We start from the raw sequence: 26,954 nt of genomic DNA, 5'->3' as shown, positions 1-26,954 counted from the left end.
CAAGTGTGGTTTCTACCATGCTTTCTGCCTTTGCACCATGATAGGGTTAAAAAATCGTAAGTCAGGCCATTGTAAGTCAAGGAACGGTTTGTAATTGGTTACCCAAAGCTCCATAAAGGGGTGGAAAGTACATTTAACACAGCTGTGGTCAAGGACAATGGTGAGAGCCACTCTGCGGGCAGATCATAAGAGGACAGCGGTGGACTTTGTGAACCAGACAAAGGACACCCCGCTGGGGCTTTGCCCATTCACATTGGTTAACAAACCCAAGGCAGGGGTTTAGCACAAGGGCCAAATGAAAACTTTGATATAAAGGGCAAGAGTTTTCTCTTGTAAATAGCAAGAGGGAGCCAGAGAGACCAGACAACTTGAAAACTTACCAGATATACATATTTCATGACACGCTACCGAGTCTACATTATTTATAAGAAGTCAGGATACCCTCTGGCTGAGTTTTAATTTGATCAAAATCAAACTGTTTATCTTTTGCTTTGTTAATGGACATTTAGCCTTTACATTGAGAAATAAGCTGAAAGAATACCTGGAGGAAAAGAAATGATCTCGTGTCTTGCTTTGGGAAATTTATTATTATTATTATTATTATTATTATTATTTTGACTATTATTTTAAGCAGCCTAATAATTTGCATTTGCCTGGATGTTAAGTCAGGGCAGATGACAATTAGCATACATAAAAATTAACATATTTTTAAAACTCACATTACCAACCCTAAGCACTATATCACTATATAAGACTTTGCATACATTCATTTATGTATAGTTTTATTCTATTCTACAGATAATTACACCCTAATTGTTCCTAAAGTTAAAGTAATTCAGACATACATGAAAAGACAGACATATGTCGACAAGTTTAACACCAAAAAAGTTAATAAAATAATCACAATTATCCTATTTGTGGAATTCTTTTCATGTCTCTTTTCTGGTTCAACAGACCGGTTTGAATACCAACCAGACAATTCATCAAAAAAAAAAATCAATTGTTTTGGTAATTGTGAAGACTAGGTCTTCATCTTTCATCGTTAGTCATTTGACTTGAAAGTACTGCCATTGAATATTACAAATCTGACCGAATTTGGGTGATAAATTCCAGCCTCTCTACTGGGTTTCTGCCCAAAGATTGATCTCTTCAATAAAATGTATTTGAACCTTTGCACTAAAGAAATGGCTTCCATTGGTATGAAAGGGAAAGAATGAAGAGCCGGGGTCATTTTGAGTGGAGGGTCCTTCCGGTTCACAGTTGGCCTCAGGTTGAAGAAAAGCCCACAGAAATGAGTAGATTCCATTTACCGCTGCAGATGCGTTCAGAAATTCCAGAAGGATTACCGCACAGCTGCTCCCGTCCCCAACACCTCCACCCAACCCCAGTACACTTGTGCACCCACACGGCCTCTCCAATCACTGTCCCCCAGCTTCACATTTCACTGTGACAAGTGACAGGAGCAGCCGTTGCCTGGCACAGCTGCAGCCTGAAGGCAAAGGGTAGGAGGCGGAAGAGGCAAGCTCTGTCCCAGAGGCCCACCCAGGCCAGGCAAGGGGGCTTAGAGCCAGGCTCCCTGGGAGACCCTCCCGCAGCAAGCTGGCGGTCACGAAAACTGCACGGAGTATGGATCTCAAACTCCAACTTGAAAACAAAAGAAAGCAATGGCTCAAAATTCTTGAGATGTTAAGTCATGGAAGGTTCTCTGTGGTATGTGCAGGAGTGTTGCAAGGGCTGCATCCTCGAGAGGCCAAACCTGTTTCTGCAGCCCTCCAAGTCCCTCGGTGTCTGGGAACACTACATCTTTCTACCTTCTTTCCTAATCCGTATCATTTCTAAACAGAGTTTTTACATAGTCATGATCAGCAGACGAATAAATAAAAGAATCTAGTTTTTCTCCCCAAGTCCAGTTGACCAGACCGTTCAAACGGCTTTTTCCTCTTTGCAGGAAAGCTGTGGTTCAGGCTTTGTATTATCATTCCTGTGCTGGTATGTTGATGGTACACGGTAGGGGAGAAGAGATTAGTTTGTTTTATGCTTAGAGTCTTTAAATTGTTTTTAGTAATTTGAAATAGAAATATAATTTTAAAAGTCAAAAGAATGATTTTTATGATATACTTTTTAGTAGCTTCCCTCCAAACCTTAGAAGAACACAACAACATCAGGAAATATGTTTCTGTTCAGGTCTTAAAGCAGGTCAAAAGATTTTGTACACATGGTACCAGGGATTGTACCCCAGGGACACTTAATCACTGAGCTGTACCCCCAGCTGTTTTTATTATTTATTTTGAGACAGGGTCTCACTAAGTGGCTTAGGGTCTTGCTAAGTTGCTGAGGCTGGCCTTAGACTTAAGATCCTCCTGCCTCAGCCACTTGAGTTGCTGGGATTTCAGGTGTGCAACTCTGTACCCAGCACGCTGTTATTTCTGAACCAACGTTATTCATTGTAATCATTTCTTACTTTAAACATTGAACCAACACTTTATCATTCTCTCTTCTTTGCAAAAGTGAAGTAGGGCTGGTGGTGGGGCTAGGGGTAAGAGTGCCCGCTGAGCACACCCTGAGGCCCTGGGCTCAACCTCCAGCACCCAGGTTTGGGGGTAGGATGGGGGAAGAAGTGGAGTAGACACCTCACTTCTATTTTTCTAAATAGAATTTTCCCACAACATATTATATGCTTAATAAACAATAGCTTTCATTGTTATGGTAATCCACAATGTGTGCTCTATGGATCACCTGCATTTTGCATAAATATGACATGTATGTTTTACAACACTTTTTCATTGTGTTATAAAATATACATGTGACCCCTTGGTAGGTCACGAAATTGATTTAGTGAGTCTTAACCAGAATTTTATTAAAAAAGACATAAAAATAAAAAGAAAATACTTGAATGCATCGTATGCAGTAAGAAAGAGGATTGTTTTGTGAAACTTGTTTTAGTATTATGCATGTAGGGGGTGTGTGTAAAATGTATTTCTTTCTATAATTTGTCTTAAAAAGTTTGAGGGTTACTGCTACGAGGCATTATTTCTTACAAACATATTCACTAGTTAATTCACTAGTTAAACTGTTAGAGTATTCACTCTAGAACAAAGGAAAAAGCTACATTTACTTTTGCTACAATTAATAATCAATGCTCTTCCTTTATATTCATAAACATAATTACTCAGCTTTATACACGGCATTAAAGGTATTCAAACCATTTAAAAATAATTTTCTATTCATTTTCCATGGGTACCATTAGAGAAGTAATAGACGAGCATTTACTAACATTATATTCCATAAATGGATTCTCATTTCTCTTCCATTTATCTACCATCAAATAATAACAGATCCCAGGTCTCTTGATTTTTCAGTTTACTATTTTCTAATGATGGGCTGTCTCCATGGCAAAGATATGACGATGCCTCTTCATGACATATTGATCTAACTAACATTATCTCATTTGAGTGGGATGAAAAGTCATCCCAACTAGTCGATGTGAACACCCATCCTCACACACATGCATCCTTTCTTATTAAAACCCTCCAGATGTTTATAAACCCTCTTCTCAAAAGTCACAGTGTCATGGGCAGAATAAAAATAACTGGCCAGCTTAGTTAGTTTTGCATGGTACATTTCAACACTACGGAGGAAAAAGACAAAGTGAAAAATAAAAAGAGACATCATCTCGAGGAGACCATGTCATCAGTGCCTACCTGCTGGGGACAAATGTAGCAATGCTAGACTCCCCTGGAAAATCACAAACTGCCCTCGCATTAGGGCTACTGTACTGACAGCAGCCGCCAGAATGGAAAGGTAGGTGCTGGGGTACAGCTTCAGGAGAGGGAGATTTCACCTCTGAATGGATTCAGCACGGCTGCTTCATTTTCTCAATACTTACTCTGGCGAGATCATCCACTACTGGAAGGGAGATTCCACTGGGAAGCAAATGCAGAGACTCCAAAGGGCAAGGGAGATTCTAAGATACCCTTAACTCGTGATGTCATTCAAATCATTAGTTGAGCACTTACTCCATGCCAGGTACTATGTGAGGGGCTGGGATACAGATGAGTTTCAAGTAAGAGAGTCCCGAAAGCACACAAAATTACAATTCTATGTGCTAAGAGCTCCGACTAAGGTATACTCAAGACACAAAGGAGGGACAGAAAGAGCCACCCATCAGATGGGGAGCTGATGAAAGTCCATGAACTTTCTTAAGGAGGTGACCACGTTTGGGACCGTGGACGAGGGGCAGCGGTGCTTCCCCTGGGGAACTCAGGTTATTCAGCAGGATATATGCTCAGGACATTGCAATTAAGGTCAAACAACACGAGTTTGGCAAATTTGAAAACAATTCCATTTGGTCCAACCTAAGTGGGGCTTGTGCACAGATAATACAAGTAGCTACGGGTCGCTGGAGTGCTCAGTAAGGCCAGCATGACAGGAGATGCAAAGCCCCACAAGAGGCGGAGGCCAGGTTCAGGCCCCTTGTGGACATGAGAGCGGGGCAGACCCTGCCCGGGATTGCATCGTCCTGCTAGGCACCCTCAGAAGACCAGGATCACCCAGCGACGCATAAACATTGTTCAATACACTTAAACACATCAAAAGTGAAATCAAGAACATTTGAAAGATCATTCTACTGATCAGTTTACCTCTTTAAAATGATACCCATATTCAAAGCTTCCTGTTCCCTTCTGTTCTCATAAGTTTCTTAACACTCCACCATCTTGGTTCTCACACATGTCTGTGCTTGACTTTACCACCTGACATTAATGGCAAAGTGCCTTCCATGTAATCACCACGTGTTAACTTTAGTGGCTGTTGAGTGTCACCATAGACGACATCACATTTTCTTTCCGTAGTCACATGTTCCTGGATTTTCCTATGATGCCACCATTTTTCCCCACATGGTTTCTTCCGCACATTTTATTCTCTTTCCTTGGGGCAAAGTTTAGGGTCATACTGGGTTAGTGGGCCATAGGGGACATGTTTCTATAAATAGTTTCATGCCTTGTCACTTGGGTGGAAGGGGCGTGGTACTCACTGTCGAGCTCCAGGTGAGGCCTGTGGTGTGGTGCTCCTTGATGTAGGCTTGAAGCTCACTCCAGATGTTCAGGTAGGACTTCACCCAATCCACGTGCCGTAAGTCACTTTGTTACAAAAGAGAGTGGAAGAGAGCGGAGTTAGGATCTCAAATAAATTTAAAATAGATGGCACTGTGGTTATCCAGTAACCAGCAGCCACATGACCCAGAGCGACTCTCCCTCTAGCCACAAGAGAACCCGAGGAGAAGGTGGCCCAGGACTCTCCTGAGGGAGGTGGACACACGGCCCAAGTCCTGAGCTCCAAACGAGAATGGAAAGACCAGACAGGGGACCTGACCCAACAGGGCCAACACGGGCCACGTGTCCTCTGGCAGTCTCTGTCATCCCTACTGGAGGAGACGGTGGGGGGAGGCCACTCCTTCCAGTATGGCTTCTGGTACAGAATCAAGAACAATATGTTCTCAGAAATGAGAACGGGACTTAAGAGAAAAGAGTCACTTGGTTGATTTCTAATAATTCAGTTGAATTATTTGGTTAATAGTATAACTGATTGGAGAACTTTAGTTATCATGACTGATAAGGAAGTCAGTATGTAAGAAAAATATTTCCTCACCAACAGGTCATACCCTGTATGTCTAGGGGGACATTCACTTACATGCCCTTGATTTGATACTCTTGGCATCCCAAGTGAGGTGGGGCACAATCAGGGTTTTTATCTCTTACTTTATTGAACCGAGTGCTAGCAAAGTGCTTACCTTTTATGGCAGGATTAACATACAGGATTAAGAGAGCTGTTAGGAGCATGAAACTCACAGACAGATGAAGGTAATTACATTTCTTTTTGGTAATTTTCATCATATATTTTTTCTTTTTGGTACTGGGGATTGAACCTAGGGGTTCTCTAGCACTGAGCTACATCCCCAGCCCTTTTTATTTTGAGACAGGGTCTGGCTGAGTTGCTTAGAGTCTTGCTAAACTGGTGAGGCTGGCCTCAAACTTGTGATCGTCCTGCCTCAGTTTCCCTAGTTGCTGAAATTACGGGTGTGCACCACCTCCTCCAGCCCAATGTTCGTTCTCCCACTTGGCATGAAGGGGTGGTGAGGAGAAGATGATGATAGCTGAGCTCATGAACATTTAATTGTACACCTGGGTCATTAATCTGAAGACAACCACCAAAGGAAATGTCTGTTATTAAAGCTCCTGCCAATAATGACGTGTCTCTAGGCCACTTCATTTTGTTTTCCTTGAAACATTCCAAGTCCCACCAGCTTGTCTGGAGTCCCACTGTTTGAAGCATGCCACTCGGAAGAGCGTGGGGGGGACTCCTACCTTCTCATTCATCCTCAGGAGGGAACCCATGAATGGAGTTTCATTCTAAATTTCTCAATTAATTAAATATATATAAATCGATTATTATGTATTAATAATCAATTAACTGAGAAATTTAAAATCAATTGACACATATGTATAACAAAATCTATGAAGAATCTCACTGTTGCTTTGTCTCATGACACACTTTGTGTCAGTCTCTGAAGGTCATGTGCTTCTTATTAGTTTCCTCACCCACAGGTTTTGTGAGGGTCTTGGTACAGTGCCTTGCACATGAGAAGCAGTCTGCACACAGCTATTATTAGAGCACGAAACCACTTTAATATAAGTGTATACCCATGTTTACATATATGGTCATTTGACACACGTGCATATGTGTACATGTGTACGTGCATATGAAACACACAAACGTGCCTGTAGGCCTTGTAGAGATGTCATGGCGCACATTCAACAAACTTTATTAAAACATTCAACAACCAGTGAAGACCGAATCTATCAAGCATATTCACCTTTCCTTTTAATCAGTACAGCATGAGTCTGACTTGAAGAAAGTTCCAGAAAAACTGGTAGTAAGGAATGGTGACTTTTACTTCAAATTCCTAAGAGATAAATGGAGCAGGGTCCAAAAACCCAGGGGCAACTGCACACACTCCCTTGGTTTTCCTTGACCTTGCAGGGAGCCGTGTTAGGGGAACAGGAGCCGTGACAGAAGGAGGCCACACCCCGAGGAAGCCAGCCCACCTGCCCTGTCATACTGAACGAAGGGTCCAGCCACGGCAGCACATAGAGGAGAGGCATGCTCACTGCCCTTGCTTCAACCGGAAGGAAGCCACCCCTCAGCTCCTCCACCCCAGCTCCTCCACCCCTCAGCTCCTCCACCCAGGGTCCATCACTGCAGGCTGGGGTCCACCACAAGCCTTGAGGCTGTGGGGTACTCTGCTGTCATCTGGTGACCAGCCCTAGGAGATCGAGGGTGGATGGGGACAGGTGTGCGGCTTCTGGAAGTGGAAGGATGCACCTGAACGTCTGGCTTGTCCTCATGGTCCACTGGACTTGACCGAGTCAACCCCGAGGCTGTTGGAAGTACTTTTTCTACTCAATGGCTGACATGAGGGGCAAATACTGGATTCTTTTAGTATATATACCAGGTGTGGAAAACCCCAACCACCCCGGCCATGCCACCACAGGGGGGGAATGACACACCCGGCGTCCCGACATGCACTCAGTGGGGGCTGGGAGAAAGGCAGGTGCCCCTGAACTGAGACACAAATAAAAATGTTCTTCAAGGGTGATCTTCTCAAAGGCAGAAGCCTAAACAGTGCTGAAGCTGCCCTGAATTGGCAGGCAGAAGCATCTATACATCCTGAAAAAGGAGTCACCCGGGGAGTGTTCCTGCCGACATATCACACCCAGGTCTGTTAACACACTCCCCATCTTCTGAAATGGCACCTGCATGTGAACAAGGGCAAGCTGTCCTGCGCCTGTGAGCCTCTTCTCAGGCGCGCTGCGTGTTTCGTGGCCTCTAACATCCCACGGCAACATGTGGCATCAGATCCCTGGGCATGGTTGCCTGGGTACTTGCTGTGGTCACAGGAAGTCTGCCCCTGAGCACAATTGCTTTAATCAGAGCTCTCTCAAGGAAGGAGGCCCGTGCCATTGTTGGTAGTTCCACCTGCTAATGGTGCTGTTCCTAAAAGCTACAAGACCTGCTTTGCTAACATAGAATGAACAAACTATAGCTATTTTTAAAAATATAACAGTTTTATAAAGACAGAATTCATAGCCTGTACAATTTAAAGTACGCAATTCAATGATTTAGCTCAACAGAGGTGAGCAGTCATCACAATTAGTTTTAGAACATTTTCTTTGCCCCCCCCCCAAAGGAACCCCGTACTCATCTGCAGTTACTTCCCTTCTCCCCTAAACTACTCAGCCCTGGGCAGCTGCTCTGTCTCTATAGATCTGCCTATTTTGAATTTCATATAAATAGAACCATACAATATGTGCTTTCTTGTGTCTGGCTGGACGGTGTTTTTAAGGTTCACTCATGTAGCCATCTGTATTGATACTTCACTTTTTTTTATGGCTACATGATATTCTCTTGCATGGAGACAGCACATCTCGTTGGAGTCATCCGCTGAAGGGCCTCTGGGTGCTCCCACCCTTGGCTCCCCACCTGTGCTTTCGACAGCCCTCTGATAGCTGCTGCTGTCGCCCCCGTCTCCCCGTCCACCCCGTTTGTACTTCATTTTAACTCGATAGGTTTCCCTGTCACTGTCTGGTTTACTGACTCATCTCACCTCTGGTCTTGATTTTACACCTCACTTCTAGATTCTTCCTTTCTTTTTGGATATATACCTAGGAGTGGAATTGTAGTTAAAAAAAAAATATTCCTAGCTAGTTCTTAAAACGGGTAGTGGAAGGTGGGTATTCTTTGCTCTGCACTTCTTTACACCTACGTATATTCTGAAAGTAGTCTTTTGAATCTACTCAATGTTTATTAAAAGAAAAAAATGACCTATAAAATAAAAAGTGGTGCAAATCTGGAGTACGGGCTGGATTGGCCCATGACTTAGAACTATGGTAGGTATTTATTTTTGCATTCTACGCATTTTTCTATGTTCCGTATAATATTCGCCTTGTTGTGGATCCTTTTCAGGTCTGTGTTAGTAAAATAAAGAGGCAAATTGAGGTGATGATCCAGATGATGCAAGTCCTCAAATTTCCTTTAGTGGGACAGTCTGGACCAACACTGAGATGTCCCCAGGAGCCCTGCCTTAGCTCACTGACGCCCTGCTCTGTGGCTGGCACTGAAGGGCTCACATGGGGATCACCGTGGAGCCCAAAGCCGAGGCAGGGGGCACATCGCTGCTCTTACTTATGCTCTAACTCTTCCCTTAGTTACGAGACCCCAGCTCAGAACATTTGTCCAGCTGTGTGGGGGGCAAAGCATGACCTTATCAGGAACCTCGTGATGCTCCCTGCGTCGTTCAGGGGCATCTTCTGGGTATTTCCTCAGCTTTGGCATGTCTCCCCTGGGTCCCATTTTCCATCCTGATCCCAGTTCTAGTTTTCTAGGACCTACTGTTTGGGCTGTAGAATGCAAGGTCCTTTCACGCGGGCTCTCTAGACAAAGCCCCTTGGTCTGGACTCACCTGTACCTTCTTTTTTTTTTTTTTTTAAGTTAGTTTTTTTTTTTATTAGTGCTTTATACTTATACATAATGGTGGGATTCACTGTGACATGCCTGTCCACGCACATAACATGATCACCTGTGCTTTCGACAGCCCTGTGAATAGCTGCTCTTGTCACCCACGTCTCCCCGTCCACCCCATTTGTACTTCATTTCGGATCCATCAGTTTCCCTCTAACTGCCCCATCCCACCTCTGATCTTGACCTACACTGGCCTCCCGGAGTCCGTCTGTCCTCCATCTGCTCACCCACCAACTCTACTTCCATTAGTATAAAAGATCGGTGCCCACGGAGGGCGGTCCATCACAGAGCTCTCTCAGGATTACAGAAATACATAGCGTAGTGACGCGCCTTCAAGAGGGAACAGCTGATCCATGAAAAGACAACCGAGGGAAGCTTTCTGAACACACTCACTGTCTGCATAATTGATTCCACTTCCCCCTGGGCTTGACCTGCAAAGATGGATTTTTCCTTAGCGTCTGTAGTACATTAGCGTGGTTCACGGGAAAGGGATTCGGAACTAGCCGCAATAAGTTTTAGGAACAAAGATCTAACAAGTAACCAAGTGGAAATCTGGCTAGTAAAAGAAGGCACGTACCTGTGTTTGTAGTCCTTTAAGACCCTGTTAGTGTAAAAGGTGGCAGCATCGTTCATCTCCTTGACATAAGGACCAGGTTTGGGGGACTGAGAGAACAGGACCATCACCCAAGCATAGAAGGAAACAAAAAATAGGATAAGAAAGAAAATGACTTGAAGAAGAAGAAAAGCAATGGTTGAAAGTCGCAGGCAAACTGTGCTCTGGAGAGGCTGGTGAAACACCTTCAGCATTGAACTTCAAACAGGATGAGGAAAAGCCAATACGCTCAGCCTAGAAGGAGCCCTCCTTCGGGCATCAGGCTGTGGAGGGGGTGAAGGTGGCTACGAGGTCTCCTAAACACTGCACCAATGGGCAAGGGGAAGGGCCCCGGCCGACTCACCACAGCTATCCACCCCAGGGCAGGGATGCTCTCGCTGACGGCCGAGAGATGGTTGAACATGCTGCTCCCTCGGTTTCTCTCTCTGAAGGTCTGGATTTCCTGAATCTTTTCCGATATGGGTTTCAGAAGTGCAGCCACCTCGTTCTGGAAGTGAATGTCGAGAGCTATTACCAAGGACAGGACAGAAGCTCAGCACCTCCATCCATGCCACACCGGCCTAAGCACGGGACTCGGGACTGTCCGGGGGTCCAAAAGAAACAAACAACTGTCCCAGAAGAGAATGGAACTTTGCTCTGTGAGGGTAACACAGCCAGCCCTCTGTTCACGAGTCCCACATCTGTGCGTCGAACCAACAGCAGATCGAAAACATTTAAAAAATGGCATCTGCACTAAAAATGTACACTTTTGTATTATTCCTATTCCTGGAATAATACAGTATTAACAACATTTACACTGTTTATGGGAAGATGTGAGCTGGTTATGTGCACACACTGTGCCACTGACAGGAGGCACTTGAACCTCTGTGGATGCGGAAGTCTGTAGGAGGTCCTGAAACCAGCTGTCCTCAGATGCCCAGGGACAACTGTTTTGCGTTTTCATTCTCTGAATGATGAAGATGGCAGGTATTTTTGACATTATAAATGCTGTCTCCTGAGACATGGGAAACCCAGCAGTGGGCGAGAGCCCTGTTTTGGAGATAACTGCATAGAACACAGTGAAACGGAGTGTCATTGGAACCAAATGGGATCCACCTGCAAGGGCACAGGGGTAAGTCAGGGTGAAAGGATGGCTCCTTATTCTTGTGGGGACAGGATGTGGGACAGCATCCTGGGCTTGGCCACTGTTCCCACGGTCCACGTGTAAACAGAGAGAACGTTCCCTGCGGCTCTCTGAAGAAACTGTGATGGCTTATCATTCATGTTGTCATATTCTCAGTGGCCTTACTGCTTTGGCTTTCTACACTGTCCCCAGTCCCCATAGGCCTATAACTCCCGGTCAGGCTCAGTTCTGATTAAATCAACACCTGACTTCTCTACGTTACATAAAAAATGACTTTCAAAACTATGTGAGCTGAGTGACAAGGTGTCGTGGACATTGACACTCCAGAACACTGGCTGCTTCAAAGCCCCCACCCGGACCCCATCCATGCCCACAGCATCCTCTGCTCCCTCTAGGTGTTGAAGAGCAGACAGGGTTGTTCCCCTGGTGTGTGTGTGTGTGTGTGAGTGTGTGTGTTCCAAAAAAAAGAGCAAAGGCCCTAAACTTCCCCGCTTTACAGAACAGTTGAAAGGCTTGGGCAGTATTTTAAGAAATCTGGTTTGCAGGAAGTAAATGGAAAAGTTCCTACAGCTCTTTAATTTCTTTAACCAAGATTTCAGAGCAATGGTTTCTAACCCTGCTACACACTGGAGCCACCTGGGGGGCTTTAAAAAGCACCTCTGCCTGGGTCCCACGCCCAGAGATTCTGATTTAGCGGGTCTGGAGGTGGCCTGGCCAGGGCAGGAAGGTGGGAAGAGCTCCTCGGGCGATTTTAATCAGTCCTACGGCGCTGGCTTCACACCCCAAAGGACAGTCGTTCCTACCAGGGACAGCAAGTCATTAAGGAAGGAATTCTGTTGGCTGCAGTAGCTTCCAGATGCCTCTCAAGCCCCTTGAAATGCCTGCATCTGAAGGGAAAGTTGCAAGTCAGGGCTTTGGAATTAGAAGGCCTTCGTTGAAATCTCAGCTCTGCCCCCTACTACCTCCAGGGCCTGGAGCAAAGGATGTGATCCTTGGTTTCCTCAAGAATAAATCAGAGACAAAGACCTACAAACCAATAGGCTGCAGGAGATGCACCATCGGTGGAAATGATAATCATCACTGCGAGGAGTTAGCTCATACGGAGGATGCTGTCCCCGAAATAGTTACCGTCCATTTGTCTCAAATAAATGAAGGTATTTAACTTAGGCTCCAGGGCTGGGTTGTAGCTCAGTGGGTGAGTGCTTACCTTCGCATGCGAGAGGCAGGGCCCTGGGTTTAATCCTCAGCACCACATAAAATAAATAAATAAATAAAATAAAGATATCGTGTCCACCTTCAACTAAAATAAATAAACAAATAAATAAATAAATAAAAAGAAAAGAAGGGAAAGACTACAATCCCTGAAGATTAACAGGATTTTAGGATCCCTGGAGTCTCAACTGCGTAGCCTAGTTCAGCCTTTAGACAGATCCAGCTGAGTAGGTCACAGTGAGTATTGTAAAGAATAAATGGATTTGAACAGAACAGAGTGTGCTCACATGGAGTAAGGGCGGGTATTTGGGGCAATGTTTGTGTCAGTCAGGCACAGTGTGGGGGTGTCTGTGGACTCAGCTCTGGGGTAAAGTAAATTTCTTACTGTGAACCTCAGCTCAAAGGTTTGACAAACAAGGACCTGGCCAGTTTTCCCATTTCGCACACGTGCACCAGGCTCACCAAGGTCCTCTTGCTAAAGACCAGCGGGCAGAGTAGGTGGGGCTTGCAGCTCACTCCTAGGTATTCTAGGAGGTACTGAGACCAATCTCCATGTACCACTGGGTGCTGAGCCGAATACAGTCAGCTGTGTGACACAGGCTTCTCCTCTGCCCACAAGACAAAGATAGGCACCGTGGATAGAGTAAGAGCTCAGGTTCTGGACGGGACAGCTGGGTCAAGCCCTTGTTCCACGGTGGAGTAGCACCTGGGCTTTACACAAACGACAAGCAAGAATTCATCACCCCATTTGCAGGACCGGGTTGACAATGGCACCCACTTCACAGGGGTCTTATGAGGCATAAATGAGAGCTCTCGGTGGATTTTTAACTTCTTCCACATTGAAGGAGGGCAAAGGCAAAACGGTCTGAAGCAAGCCAGTCCTCGTGGAAGATTCATGAACACCTTCTCTCTGTCTCTTCCGGTCATTGTGAAGCAAGGGTCTGACAGATTTGGCATGAAGATGCTGGATCCCAGCTGTTACAGGCCGACATGTCTCCCTCGGATCCACGTTGAAGCCCTTGGACTCCCAGGACCTCAGCATGTAATCACGCAGTACTGGACATGGGGGTCTTCAGAGGAAGTTAAAATGAGGTCATTGGGGTGGGCTTTAATCCAACGTAACTTAACTGGTGTGCTTAACAGATGAGGACATTTGGACACGGAGACCCCCAGAGGGAAGGTGATGTGGGGGCCCAGGGAGAAGGAGGTCAGCTACCAGCCCAGGGGGAAGGCCTCAGGAAAGACCGACTCTGCCCACACCTTGCCCTCTGACTTGCAGCCTGCAGAATTGGGAGAACATAAAGGACTGATCCTTGGTCATGGCAAGGAACGCAGGGGTCTAAGGGCATCCAGGAAAAGCAAGCAAAGATCCTCACCCCTTCCCTCCCCGACTGTCAATAACAAAATAAACAAACCCCTCCAACCACTCCAGCCCCAAACACAGCTCTCCATACTGGCTCGTTAATGGCGGCCAAAAAAGTCAGTCTTACATGTTCTTCCTGGAATTTCACTCTACAAAAAGCAAACATCTCCCTCTTCAAGGGATGCTTTTCAGTCCAAATTCAATATTGACCGAAGAGGTGGCCTTGGTTTTCTGCAGAAGACCACTGAGTTTCAATTATGGTAGAATTGTTAAAAAAAAAAAATCCTGTCTGCCAAAGTTGGCTAAGAAAGGCCAGAATATTTGAATTGTTGGTAATATCGGGTCCACTGCCCCAAGGGAAAACACAACCAGGAACTGTGTACTCCCAAGGGTAGATTTATTAAGGCCATCTTTTTCTTTTTTATCTCTAACTTCCCAAGAACAAACTCTGAAGTCGGAGGAGACACCGTATTCTGGAAGATATTTGACACTGGTTATCTGATGAAAGCATCATAAGGACTGAGAAAGTTTCCCTTAGCCTTCGCTTGGCCGTCGGGTGAAGAACTGCACAAGAAAGTGTGCTGAGAGAGCCAAGCGCCACGGCTATTTGCACAATAAAAACAGGACAACTTTTATTCCCTGCCAGGAGATTTCTCCTCTACTTGAAAGGTGGGCTTGTCTTCTCCAGCTCATCCTGAACTTTCGCAGCTGGAATTGAGAGAGGAGAGGACACTGGAGTGAATGGTGTGACCTCATCAAGGCTGGCTGTGCGCCATGTCAGAGTGGAGGCCAGTGGAGGAGGCTCGTCACATCCTCCACCTGCTCAGCAACGCACACCTACTAGGCCTCCTCAACGCATGCAGGCTGAATTGTGAAGACGCCAATTAAACTTACAGAGGGGCTTTCCACTGACAAAGCGATAACTTAAAACTGTCCTGGTTTACTGTTTTTTTTGTTTTAGTTTTTCCAATAAGAGGGCACCGGTGGCAGTCTCCAGACTTGGCTAGCAGTCCTCTGAATGACTTCAAATCATTCACTGTCACAAAGGAGCTGCCCAGAGTATTTTTTTTTTAACTCTCCCCTCTGGTTTCTTTTATTAGGAGACATTTCCCCAAAACAAAATCACTTTTCAAGGTTCATGGGAAGATGACCAAAAACCTCCCCTGCCTCTCCCCAGGTTTTCGTGGCTTTTCAGAAGGTGCAAATGGACCAAGGGAGGAGACAGGAGCACGGGGCACGTTTCCAAGGGCGGGCCTCCGATCCGGAGAGTAGTTTGGGGCTCTGCGTCTTTATGATCCTAGCTCCTGCTTTAAACTGGAAGACTCAAGCCCATTATCAGCTACATCTCCTGTGAGCTCCAGAAGTAACTGAATTGTGTTGCAGAAAGTAAAATAAAAAAGAGTTTTATCAGCAAGCTTTGTAGAAACTTTACCCAAAAAGGAAAAGCAAATCCCCACTCACACTGTTTTGTCAGACATGGAACAAACTCTGGGAGTTTGACCTTAAAGACGTGTCACTGAGTCAAATAAAATTGGCCTGTTATTTCTAGAATACAGAGTTCTCACGTAGTTATGCATCAGGTAGAAAATGGTTCAATCATTTGCTACTTAAAAAAAAAATGCTCCCTTTCACTCTCTCCCTCTCTATCTCATTTATAAAATTAATATAACACAAAAAATGTGCATTTTGAGAAGCACTGGAAAAAAACAGATGAGAAAATCCACATGAACAAAAAATATTCTTAATTCCACCCCATGGACATTTTCAAAAACAACAACAATTACTTTAAAAATAATGGCCACTTAACCCCTAAATCATGAATCTCAAAGTTGAATTTAAGCAGCTCAATTAAAAGAAGCAAGTGAGGCACCAAATAAAATCCCATCAGTATATTCTTGTAAGTATGGTGAGCACACCGTCATCCTAGGAAGGCTATATTCAAGTAAAATTTGGACTTTTTAATCTTTAAATTCCATCTACCTCTACAATTTTAGGAAAGCTCATAGCAAGTACTATTTCTCAGCAAACCAAGCTACCAAATGCCAAGCATTATTACTGTGGCTTATACATTTGCTTGTGTTTCTTGTGGTGCTGGGGATGGAACCCCAGCCTCAGGTGCGCTAGGTAAGTGCCCCACCACTGAACCTCACTTACGTATTTTTGTGCAAAATTTTACCAGCGGATTCAAGGGGTAGGTGAGGGTATAACACTAAAAACACATCGAAAGACATATGTTACAGTGTTAACATAGAATTTTCATGTAATTTTCTGGCTTACTTATATATTTTAAACTTTCTAATATGTACATATATTTCCTTTCTAGTTAAAGGAAAAGTTTTAAAGCATATTAAACAGTTTTATACTTTCCAGGGCAGAAAAAAATTGCACAGAGGTGCTATTAATTTTGCATTTATCAAAAAATAGTAAGGCTCCTTCTTCTAATCAGGGAAGTAGCTTCAGGGAAACACATTCAGAAAGGCCAGAAGAAGGCAGGTGCAGTGGTGCACCTGTGATCTCTGATCCCAGCCACTCAGGAGGCTGAGGCAGAAGGATCGCAAGTAAGGCCAGCCTCAGCAACTTAGCAAGCCCTGTCTCAAAATTAAAAAATAAAAAAGGACTGGGGTATATAGCTAAGAGGTAGTGCACCCTGGGTTGAATTCCCAATATTAACCCAAAACAAACAAACCTGAAACCTGGTGGACTTGGACTTCCAGGGGAATGAATTGCTTTCGACAGTGGTATTGTCCCAACACCTGCTTTTAGCAGGTACAAACTCCTACCCAAACTTTTCATGTAAATCTTTCAACAACCCCTTATATTCATCAGCACACTTTAAATTATTTTCAGTAGCAGCTTTTGTTGCTGTTTATAAAACAAATGATTTCAGACATAAAAAGCATTGAAAATACCAAGGACAAGCTCACGGGTACATGAACTATAATTTCACGGGGGCCCAGGATCATCACTACCGCATCCCCTTGCTGACTTTTGCTGAAGAACACCTGGCAATGCAGAGATCTGGGGCCGGGGCCAGGGAATATGTAGATAAAACCTCAGGGGGGGGGCGATGAAGCTTGATATCAAATGGTTCTATTTTTCTCATGAAGGTAGAATATTGTACTTTCAGCAACAACTAGACATTTTTAAAAAATGTTTTAGTTTTAGGTGGATGCAACATCTTTATTTACAAATTTTTACTCATTTTTTATGTGGTGCTGAGGATGGAACCCAGTGCCTCACGCATGCTAGGCAAGCGCCCTACCGCCGAGCCCCAGCCCCAGCCCACAACTAGACATTTTTAATGTAAAGAGTTTTCCACAAAAGTGTTCAGTCAATCCCAGGCTAATGAGCCCTCTGTGAAGTCATCTTCCTCTTCAGATGCGGATCGACACTGTTCCTGTCAATGTATTTTAACTTGCTGGAACCATTCAAAGGCTTACCTAAAGTCTGGAGACCACCGATGCAGTGGGCAGCAGGCCCTCCAGGTCAGTCCCACTTACTGTTCTTGGTCTTGACCACTGTTCCTGGGCAGAAGCACTCTCTCTGACTTCTAGGTTGCATGGTGTAGTACGGGGGTGGTGCTCACCCTAAAACCTACAACTGATTCGTCAGAACTAGGACACGGTACTGTCGACATGACAGGTGGGCCACAACCTCCTCTAAGCCTCCATGTTTTAAATGGAGAGTGCACAAGGTCCATGATAGAAAAAGGTCAAGTTCAGCAGAGATCTTCTTTCCTTCCGGTTCATTTTTTAATTTGTGCCTTTTAGGTACACATGGCAGTAGAGTGTACCTTGACATACTGTACATGCACGGTGTCTGCATTATTCTAATCAGGATCCCCTCCTGTGGCTGCACATGATGTGGGTTTCACTGCTCGGGTGTTCACACATGCACAGAGGAAAGTTCTCTCGGATCCATTCCACTGTCTTTCCCATTCCCATCCCCCTCCCTTCTCAGTGGAAATCTAACGGTCAACACAGTGACCCGCAGTAGGGTGTTCCTTATGATATCTCAGGTCCTGAACCTTTGCAAACAACGGGGATTGGAAGACATTCAACACAGAACAAAACGACAGGTAAAAGTCCCTTCACGCCCACAGCCCCTCAGGTGGAGATTGGTGGCTCTCTCCATCGCTGCTTCTGCACTGTCACCGTGTGCACAAGGCTGACAGATTGTCCAGGCAGAGAAAACACGCCTTGCACACAGGCGTGGTGTGCTGCCCTTGTGAAGCCCCAGGATCCCGCTCCTGCGGCGAGGGCTGGACATGCGGGGTTCAGCGGGGAGATGGGAAGAGAGAGAGATTAGAGACGCAGGAAGGAAGTAGTCAGGAATGAGCAAGGACGAACAAAGCCATCCAGATTCACCGCAGAGGGATCCCAGGAGTCTGCTAACCACACCTTGACCTGGTTACCTCACATGGAGCCTAAGAGAGCAGACGGGAGGCCGAGAAGAATCTCATCTTGCATTTCATTACTGTTTCGATGAGTTTGATTGGCTCGGTTGAGGAAATATCCACGCTCACCCTATCCAGGATGTGCCATCTGGCTTCTGACAGGGAAGAATTTTAGAATCACCTACAATTTTACTTTACGAGATTCTGCACGTGGTGGCTCAAGAGCTGTGGATCTCCCTGTGCTCGACCCAAAAGGCCTCCACCAAGAACCCCTAATGTTACCAATTGGAGAAAATGGCCCAAGCCATTCGAATTCACCAGCTTAGAAAATTGAGAACGATCCACGGCGATCACAAAGGAGCTCCTGGAAATACCTAAAATCAAAAACACTTCCGAACAGCCATTTATTTTGTGATTTTATCAACACTCGAGGAGTACTGACGGCAGGTGGGTTGGTCTTCATCAGCTTTCTGATGACCCACCTCCCTTTAAACTACCCACATCACCACCTGAGAGATCCCACGGCAGTCCCCTCCACCTACAGGTCCTTGTCTCTCTAGGACAAGTGGCCTGTCCTAGAGGCCCAGTCAGATCTCTTCTCTGAGTTCCATTTTGCAGAAGGTAGCTGAGATGATGTAAATCCACAGTTTCCCACCGAGGCGATGCCGGAATTTCAACAGCTACCCTGTGAGCCTTAGGACGTCCTGCAGGGTCTATTACTGTACAGAGCAACCCAGGCTTAACTCCAGTCACCCTGAATCAGAAATCCGCTTTCTCACTTAAGGTCAGCACCGTCTTTGAGATTCCATTGCTTGTTTTTCTCAAGAGCGGAGCATCCGAGGTGCCCTCTCTGGTGAGCAGCTCAGCAGGAACATGCTTCCTGGTCAGCAGAACGGCGGGGGGCAGGGGTCCTGATCCCCCCTCCCTCTCCTGAGACTCAGTTCACCTGAGATCACCACCCGGGCTGGTGAAGAAACCTACTCTGCTTCACCTGGCATTTCTCAACCTTTTTAAAATCTTTTTGCCCATGGAATTTTAATTTCCCCATAGTTTTCTAAGGAGCTGAGATTCCGTGGGACAGACCCAGGCTAGCGCCACTGGAGGAGGGAGGGCTGCGGGGGAGGGGGCTGCGCTGCGTGATCATTGTCCACTCTTCCCTAGCCGCTCTCCCTCATTACCATGGAGATGCTCTCGGGGCATCCACTCTGTCCTCTTCCATGTCCACACACACCCACACACACACCCAAGGCGGCCGTCTTCTGGGGTCTGTTGGCATGACCGTCCCCAGTGCGCTGTGCCCCGCCCTCTGTCACTCTCTCCTGCTAGTGCTGGCTCCTGCCCCTCCCACCACTCCTACCACCAGCCATTCCAGTTCCTCCATCCCCTGGCTCCAGATTTCCTTTGTTTTCTCTTGCTTCTTCCCTTGGGTGTCTGACCTTAGGGAAGGCAGACTGTATTCTTTTGTATCTTATTTAGAGACAGGGTCTCACTGACTTGCTCAGTGCCTCACCATTGCTGAGGCTGGCTTTGAACTCACGATCCTCCTGCCTCAGCCTCCTGAGCTGCTGAGATTACAGCACCTGGCCTGACTGTATTCTTTCCTGTCTGCTGGGTAAACAAAGAACCGGTGCCCTGACTTGGGTTTCAGGAGGAGCCATTGCTTCTGATCCCCTGGACTTGGCTGTGTCCAAGCCCCATGGAGTCCTGCAGATTTTCTTGACTTAAGGTTCCTTGTGCCTTAGATCACAGGGACCCTGTGTCTTAGCAGTGCTGGGGGACTGCCTGGTTTATGACCCGGACCCCGGAGGGAAGGGGGACCAACAGGGTGTGTGAACCTCACATAGAATGTGGGGGTGTCCAGAACTGCTTCCCGTGAAGCCCGTGCAGAAGACCATTCTTTGGACTTGGACTGGGTTATTAGATAGAGAGCCCGGAGCTCTTGACTCTGAACCACATGGAGACAACGGCCCTCAGCGTATCTCCAAAGAGGGTTATTTTGTTCCCATTTGGTTCTCTTTTTTTTTTGCTCATTTATTCAGTAATAGATACCGAGTGCTCTCTCTGTGCCAGGAATGGGTGTATTTGTCAGGTTTCTCCAGGATATGGATTTACTTATTTATTATTATGGAGTGTCTTGTGTCATTATGGAGGTGGACAAGTCCCAAGATGTGCAGTCGGCTAGCTGGACACCCAGAAGAGCTGACCCAGCTCCCTCCAGTACAAAGGCCAGCAGGCTCGAGGTCCAGGAAAAGCCAAGGGCGGTTCAGTTCATGTTCAATGGAAACCAACGTCTTAGCTCAAAGGCTATCGGGCAGCAGGACTTCTCATTCGGGAAGGATCAGGTCTTGTTCTGATTAGATGAGGCCCACCTGCACTAGAGAGTGCAATCTTCTTCAGTCTATTGATTCAAATGTGAACCTCATCCAGAAACACACTCACAAAACACCCAGGACAGTGTCTGTCCAAATATCTGGGCACACTGTAGACCAGTTTTGTTGACACATAAAATCAACCATCACAGGGGGACACAGATGAAGAACAGTAATCATAATGTTTAACTAAATTAAATACAGCCTGTTATGTGTTAAAAGACCCCGGGAAGCCCAATTCACTGATGTCATTTGCAATGCAATGGTCAATGTCCTTAATGTCCCCTGAACTTCTCCCTGCCCCACTCAGTCCCTTTCTGGTCTCCACTCTCCATCTTTCCTCTGCTTAGGAGCATCTGCTCACACTGTAATTCAGCGTGCTCAGTGTAAACCGCGGGCTGTGTGTCCCTGTATTCCAACCATTGGTTCTGATTCAGATCAACATGGTGCATCAGTGAGCCGCTCTGCATATCCGGGGATGGCGCTTCTGGCCTCTGACAGCCAGGGCCGCACTCTGAGCTGCTCTCTCCTGGCATGGCGCGCCCAGGGTCCCCCTCGGGCCAGCAGCACAGGCTTGGGACGCAACTCTCCTGGGTTACACCTACTGTCTGTGGGTGGCAGTCAGGGTACTTTAGTTAACTTCTTAGATCAATTACTGTCTGTATCCAGGGTCCTAAGGAGACACAGTCTTTGGACTTGGCATCAACTGTGCCATATCTTAACTGACTCAGGTAACAAGTAGAAGTGCAAATTTTTATTTTTTTCTGGTACCAGGGATTGAACCCAGGGGCATTTAACCATTGAGCCATATCCTCAGCCCATTTTTGTATTTTTGTTAGAGACAGGGTCTCCCTGAGTTGCTCAGGATCTTGCTAAATTGCTGAGGCTGGCTTTGAACTCCCAATCCTCCTGCCTCAGCCTCCCAGGCTGCTGGGATTACAGGTGTGAACCACCATACTCCGGCTAAAGGTGCACATTTAAGAGAGTTGATTTGTCTTAGACCCAGTCATGTTATATGACTAGGTTCTGGTGGTTCAGATTACATTTTAAACAGTGTCATGTAGTAGGTGACAGAACACATGGATGCATAAATACACACTAATGTCGAGGTGATAAAGATGAACGAAGCTTCCAAAAGTCAGAGAGGGCTGGGTGTGCGGGTGCACACCTGTTGTCCCAGCGACTCGGAGGCTGAGACAGGAGGATCACAAGCATGAGGCCAACCTCAGCAACTCAGTGAGACCCTGTCTCAAAATTATAGAAAAAAAAAAAGGTGTGGGGTGTGGGGATCAATCCCTGGTACCACAGCAGAAATAAAATATGACTATCAAAAGATGGTGACAGCTTACCTTATTTTGGTACATATTTTCAAAAGTCCATAAATGAGTAAAAGGATCAGATATCTTCTTTTACATGCTCCTCTATTTTCCTTGCTAACACTCTTTTTCCCCCTGATGTTTAGTCATTGTGACTTCATGTTTTCTGTCTCTTTGCCTATTATTTACTGAGCACCTATTATGTGTCAGGGTTTGCCCTAGGAATTTGGAATACAATAGTAAGGAAAGAGAAAAAGAGCTCCCCATGGGGTTTATAAGCAATATCCCAACAGGGGTGGGCAACAGATTTATTAACTATATCATGCTGGTACAGTGGGGCTTGCCTGTAATCCCAGCAATTCAGGAGGCTGAGGTAGGAAGATCACAAGTTGGAGGCCAGCCTCAGCAAATTAGCGAGGCCCTAAATAAGTTAGTGAGACCTTGCCTCAAAATAAAAAATAAAAAGGGCCGGGGATGCAGCTCAGTGGTAAAGCACCCCTGGGTTCAATCCCTGGTACAAAAACAAAACAAATCAAAAAACCCAAACAAATAAAAATCATGAAACAAAGGAGAACAACACAAAGAGTCTGAGGCACCACAGAGGTTTTCTTTAATGTTCATGTAGAAGGCTTCGGTGATGTGGCCCACCTGTCACGGGCAGCAGCTGCTCAGAGCAAGGAGCAAACAGGAAGTGGAAGGGGACAAAGCTGCCCCTTCCCTCAACTGGCCATCTGGAGTCCAGCCCGCGCCCTTGGCCCTGGCACACAGCACAGGATGACCTGCTCGCTATGAATCGCATCACAGAGCAAACCCACCAGGGCAGTTCCCTGGGCCGAGGCCCCTCGCTGTCTTGATTTCTCTTTTGGTTCCTTTTACCAACTCTGGCCCTCCTCGCTCCCAGTGGCAGAATTACTTTATTAAACAGACCTAGTTTCTTTGGAGGATTTTTGGTGATCCTCCCCCACCCCGAAAAATTAAAATACCAACCATGCACCCTCCCCCGGGGCCAATGTCACATGAAGTAGGTAAGATGACAGGGAGAGAAATAAACAGCAGGCAGCCATTTCCCAGCACTGGTTTTAGACGATTTCCCTGAAATTCCTAAGATGCATCTCTGTACTACCCACGGGAATGCTGAGAAGCACAAAGGGCAATTCTTGCAAAGGAAGAAGATCAGAAAGGTGTGACTCTTCCTTTCCTTGTGGCACATCAAGTGCTCCTTCCAGAGTAAACACAGGCATAGGTTGGGGTGCGGGGAGCCGACCTGCGTGCCAACGGGCTCATCGGCCCTTCCTCAGCCCCTGTGCTGGGGAGGCCACTTCTGTGTGCAAGAGTGTGTTGGAGGAGTATCCTCAGCAGAACAGTTTGAAGGGAGAGAGGAAATGAACAGATGCTGATTGCTTGCTATCAATCAGGCACTGGAATTTGTATTCTGTGTATTATGCAAACATCAGAAACATTTTTAACGGTTGTCATTAATTTCTGTGTTTTATGAATGAGGAACAAGTTTGAGAAATATGAGTAACTTGCATAAGATCATCTGGCTAGAAGTGGGATTTGGACCCAGTTCTGTCTGGCTCTCGAAGGGCAGATTCAGACATAATGACAGAAGCTTTGGTTTGGAGAAGGGCACCTCTGGGTTCCAACCACAGCTTTCACACCGAGATGAGCACCGCACCTTCCTCTGAAACGAATACTACTCATCTGTAAGGTTCTGGTGCAGATTATGTAAGATAACGTGTGCAGAACGCCTGCCCGAAACATAACTGAAGCCTAACAACAGTAGCTGCTATTATGATTGTAATTATTCAAGCCGTTACTGACCTTGGATACGGAAGAAAAGTGTGTCTTTGACAGTTGGACAAAATGGAATGACCGATCATTTAAGTACTCTCCTCGATGACAGAACTGAGAGTATAGTCCCCACCAGGATGTGCCGTCAGAAGGGCCAGCGTCCCCTGATGGCCCTCTGGGAGCCGGTGGAACTTGGCTCATCTCTATCTGAGTCTGTCCCTGGGTGGGAGCACATGGAAGGGCACCGTGACAATCTCTGGAGCACTGGGGGGACCGTCCTTGGGAAAGGCTTCCCAAACTCAACAGGAGGGGACTATGAGAAGCCCAGGCCCAGAAGCTCACCTTTCTGGGTGCGAAGTTAAGGACAGGCCCTGGCTTCCAGTAGCTCACAGTAGAAGAGGATCAGCGAGGAAGAGATGTCCTTTAGGAGCACTGTCCTCCACTCTGGGTGGAGCCAACACATCAGAGGTGACATGGACACTCTCAGGGGAACTGAAGAGTAGAGCGTGAAGGAAACTGTTCATATCACTGAGAAGACTGCAGGGTTTTCCAGCTCCTCTGGGAATACCCAGGGCAGCAGAGGGACAATCTGGAGCTCTCTCTTGCTGGGAGACAGACGTGTCGTGGATTGGGTCTGCTCATGGCTGACCCCAGCCTGAGGGAACCGGGGCAGCTACACCAGTGGCCAAGGCACCACGCTGTGGTCGTTGGTAAATGGTCACTGGCCAAGCCAACCCCTGCTGCTCCAGCACCTCCTCCAGGACTTCTGTAAGTCCCCACAGTCCAGCAACCAACGGGTAATCCCTGGTACCCCAGGGGCCTCGAGGTCCTGCTGCAGGGCCACGTTCTGTTGGCTCATGTTTTGATCTGACCTTCAGAGAACCTGAGGGCTACCACCTAAAACTCACAGGCAGGACTCTGCCCACTCACAGTGCCATCAAGATGCCAGGAACTTTATGATCTACACCCCACTGAACTCACCGCTCTATTTCCAATCCCAAGTACAGATGGTCCCCACTATACAATGGTTTGACTTAGGTTTTCTGACCTCATGATGGGGCAAAAGTGACAGGCATTCAGTAGGAAGTGTGCCTGGAATTTTGAATTATGATCTTTTCCCTGCTGAGTGATCCATGGTCTAATCTTCGTGTGTGACGCTGGGTAGTGTCTGTAAGCCACGGTTCCCGGACAGCCCAGTGATCAGGAGGGAGGAACAACTCATGCTCAACAGAGCCCTGGGTTGCTAAGCCCGGATGTCTGCAGACTGGCTATATTACATGCACTCTCATTTCACCACATTTTCAACTTGCAATGAGTTTATTGGGACATAACCTCATGGTAAGTCACATTTCCCAGCCTGAAAGAAATTCACAAATAATATAAGCTGTACACACATATGGTTTAAAAAATAATATGGTGCCTAACTATAAAATAAAAAGGGGGAAATAGAAGAAAAGTAACTTCAATAAGCTTAGCCATAATGACCCAAGGAGGGCGGGAACTTAGTCTCCAAAGTGCAACTATCCATGCAGTCCTGGGAACGAGAGGTGGATTGACAGGTGAGAGCATCAGCAACTCAAATAGGAGAACCCACCCGCTGGAGATGATTAGAGAAATGATCTTCTGAAATGGAGACCAGCATATGGTCAAGTTCAGAATGGAACAGTCATCTTCCCTCTGTCCTGCAGCTGCATTCCAGGGTAACTCAGAGCACATTCAACCTGAACATAACTATTATTCCAAACTCCATGGAATAGAGTGGAGTTCAGTTCTGTGTGTTTTGCCTCCTTGCACACTTGGTGGGACCCTGAAATTCACGCAGGATGAGGGATTATGAGCCGTGTCATGTGTGTCCAGGCTTCTCACATTCTCTTGCACCTGACACCCAAAAAAGACCCTCATAAATTTCCAAAGGGCCCTGTTGTGAAGAATTAAGTCTGGCTAAGTAAACAGAGCCTCTGTTATCACTGCTCTACTGGACTGCAAACGCCGTGAAGATTTATATATATATATATGTCTGTTTTGCTCACTAACTTTTCCACCAGCCCAGGATCTGGCAGATAATAGAATCTCCATGAATGTTTGGTAAATAAGGGAACAAATGCAAATTCCCAGAGTTACCAAGAGCCCTTCTGGAGGGTCTGTGGAAATCAGCCCAGAGCAATAAAAGGAGGAGCAGGCGGGAGGTGGGCACCCAGGTGACCAAGGCACTGCCATGGTGCCAGAGGGTGAGGTCCAGCCACCATCCCACTGCTTGCCAGGATGGCCCTGGGCCTGACCCTTGCCACCCAGCTCTCTTGCCATCTTTGTGTGGGGAGACACTGGTCACCAAAGGTGGCTGGGGGAAGACAGCTGGGTCTCGGCTGGGAAAAGCCCAGCTGGTCACTGCAGGTCTCTGGCAAGTTCTGCAACTGAACATCTGTGGGCTTTGATCTCCCCACCTGCACAGGGAGGGTAACATGGCTACCCATGAGCTCCAGCGTGACGCTGCGAAAATGCACCAACAGGTGACAAGAGAATTTTGAGATCCTTGAATTAAAAAAAAATCTCTCATAAATATTCACTTAAAATGCATCAGTACATAAACATTCATACATAAATATTCACTTAAAATGCATCAGTACATAAACATTCATACATAAATATTCACTTAAATTGCCATCAGTACAGTATAAAATGCCTTTATATTAGGACTTGGGAAAAAAGAAAACACCTGGGACTGGGTTTTTTCTTCTCCTATTTCTATATTCTGCTTATCTGCCAAATAAAGCAATTGAACAACAGTTTGAAGGTTGCATTTTGGATTCATTTCAGAAAATGTTCATATTATACCATCAAAGAACGATTTCCAAAGACAGTGAAGGAAAACCATCTTTGGTTGGGAGCCGTGTGTGGCCAGAGAAGCAAGAGGAGATGGATCCCGAGACACAGCTCATCCCTCATCTGTCATAGAAATAGCTCCAGGTGTCCACGGGCAGGTGCTTTCAAAAACCACTTTCTCCATTGTTTTTTTTAACCAAGACAAATCTTTCACAGTCGGATTTCCTGGTCAGCTCCGAGCGCATTGCCCGCCCAGACCCACTTCACTTAAGATTATTCTGCCTCCAGAGCCACGGAGCCGACACGCATGCGCAGCCCCATCTGTATTCCACTTGGGTTTTCAATTTGTAAACCGCCCAGAAAACGTGTTAG

General features: G+C 46.2%; 1 protein-coding gene across 2 annotated transcripts in view; it reads right to left on the bottom strand.

The window, feature by feature from the left end:
• Positions 1 to 26,954, bottom strand: part of Cap2 (cyclase associated actin cytoskeleton regulatory protein 2) — a 128,891-nt gene that overhangs the window by 28,158 nt on the left and 73,779 nt on the right. For both annotated transcript variants that reach the window (XM_015494051.1, XM_048799830.1), the window contains exons 5-7: positions 10,533 to 10,676; positions 10,154 to 10,239; positions 5,033 to 5,138 (exon numbers count right to left, since the gene is read on the bottom strand). In XM_015494051.1, the coding sequence (XP_015349537.1) occupies positions 5,033 to 5,138; positions 10,154 to 10,239; positions 10,533 to 10,676 (336 nt within the window). The remainder of the gene's footprint in view (positions 1 to 5,032; positions 5,139 to 10,153; positions 10,240 to 10,532; positions 10,677 to 26,954) is intronic.

Source organism: Marmota marmota, unplaced genomic scaffold, assembly GCF_001458135.2.
Source record: "Marmota marmota marmota unplaced genomic scaffold, marMar, whole genome shotgun sequence".
In the NCBI taxonomy this organism is placed as follows: Eukaryota; Metazoa; Chordata; class Mammalia; order Rodentia; family Sciuridae; genus Marmota; species Marmota marmota.
This window is presented reverse-complemented; position numbering and strand designations above follow the sequence as displayed.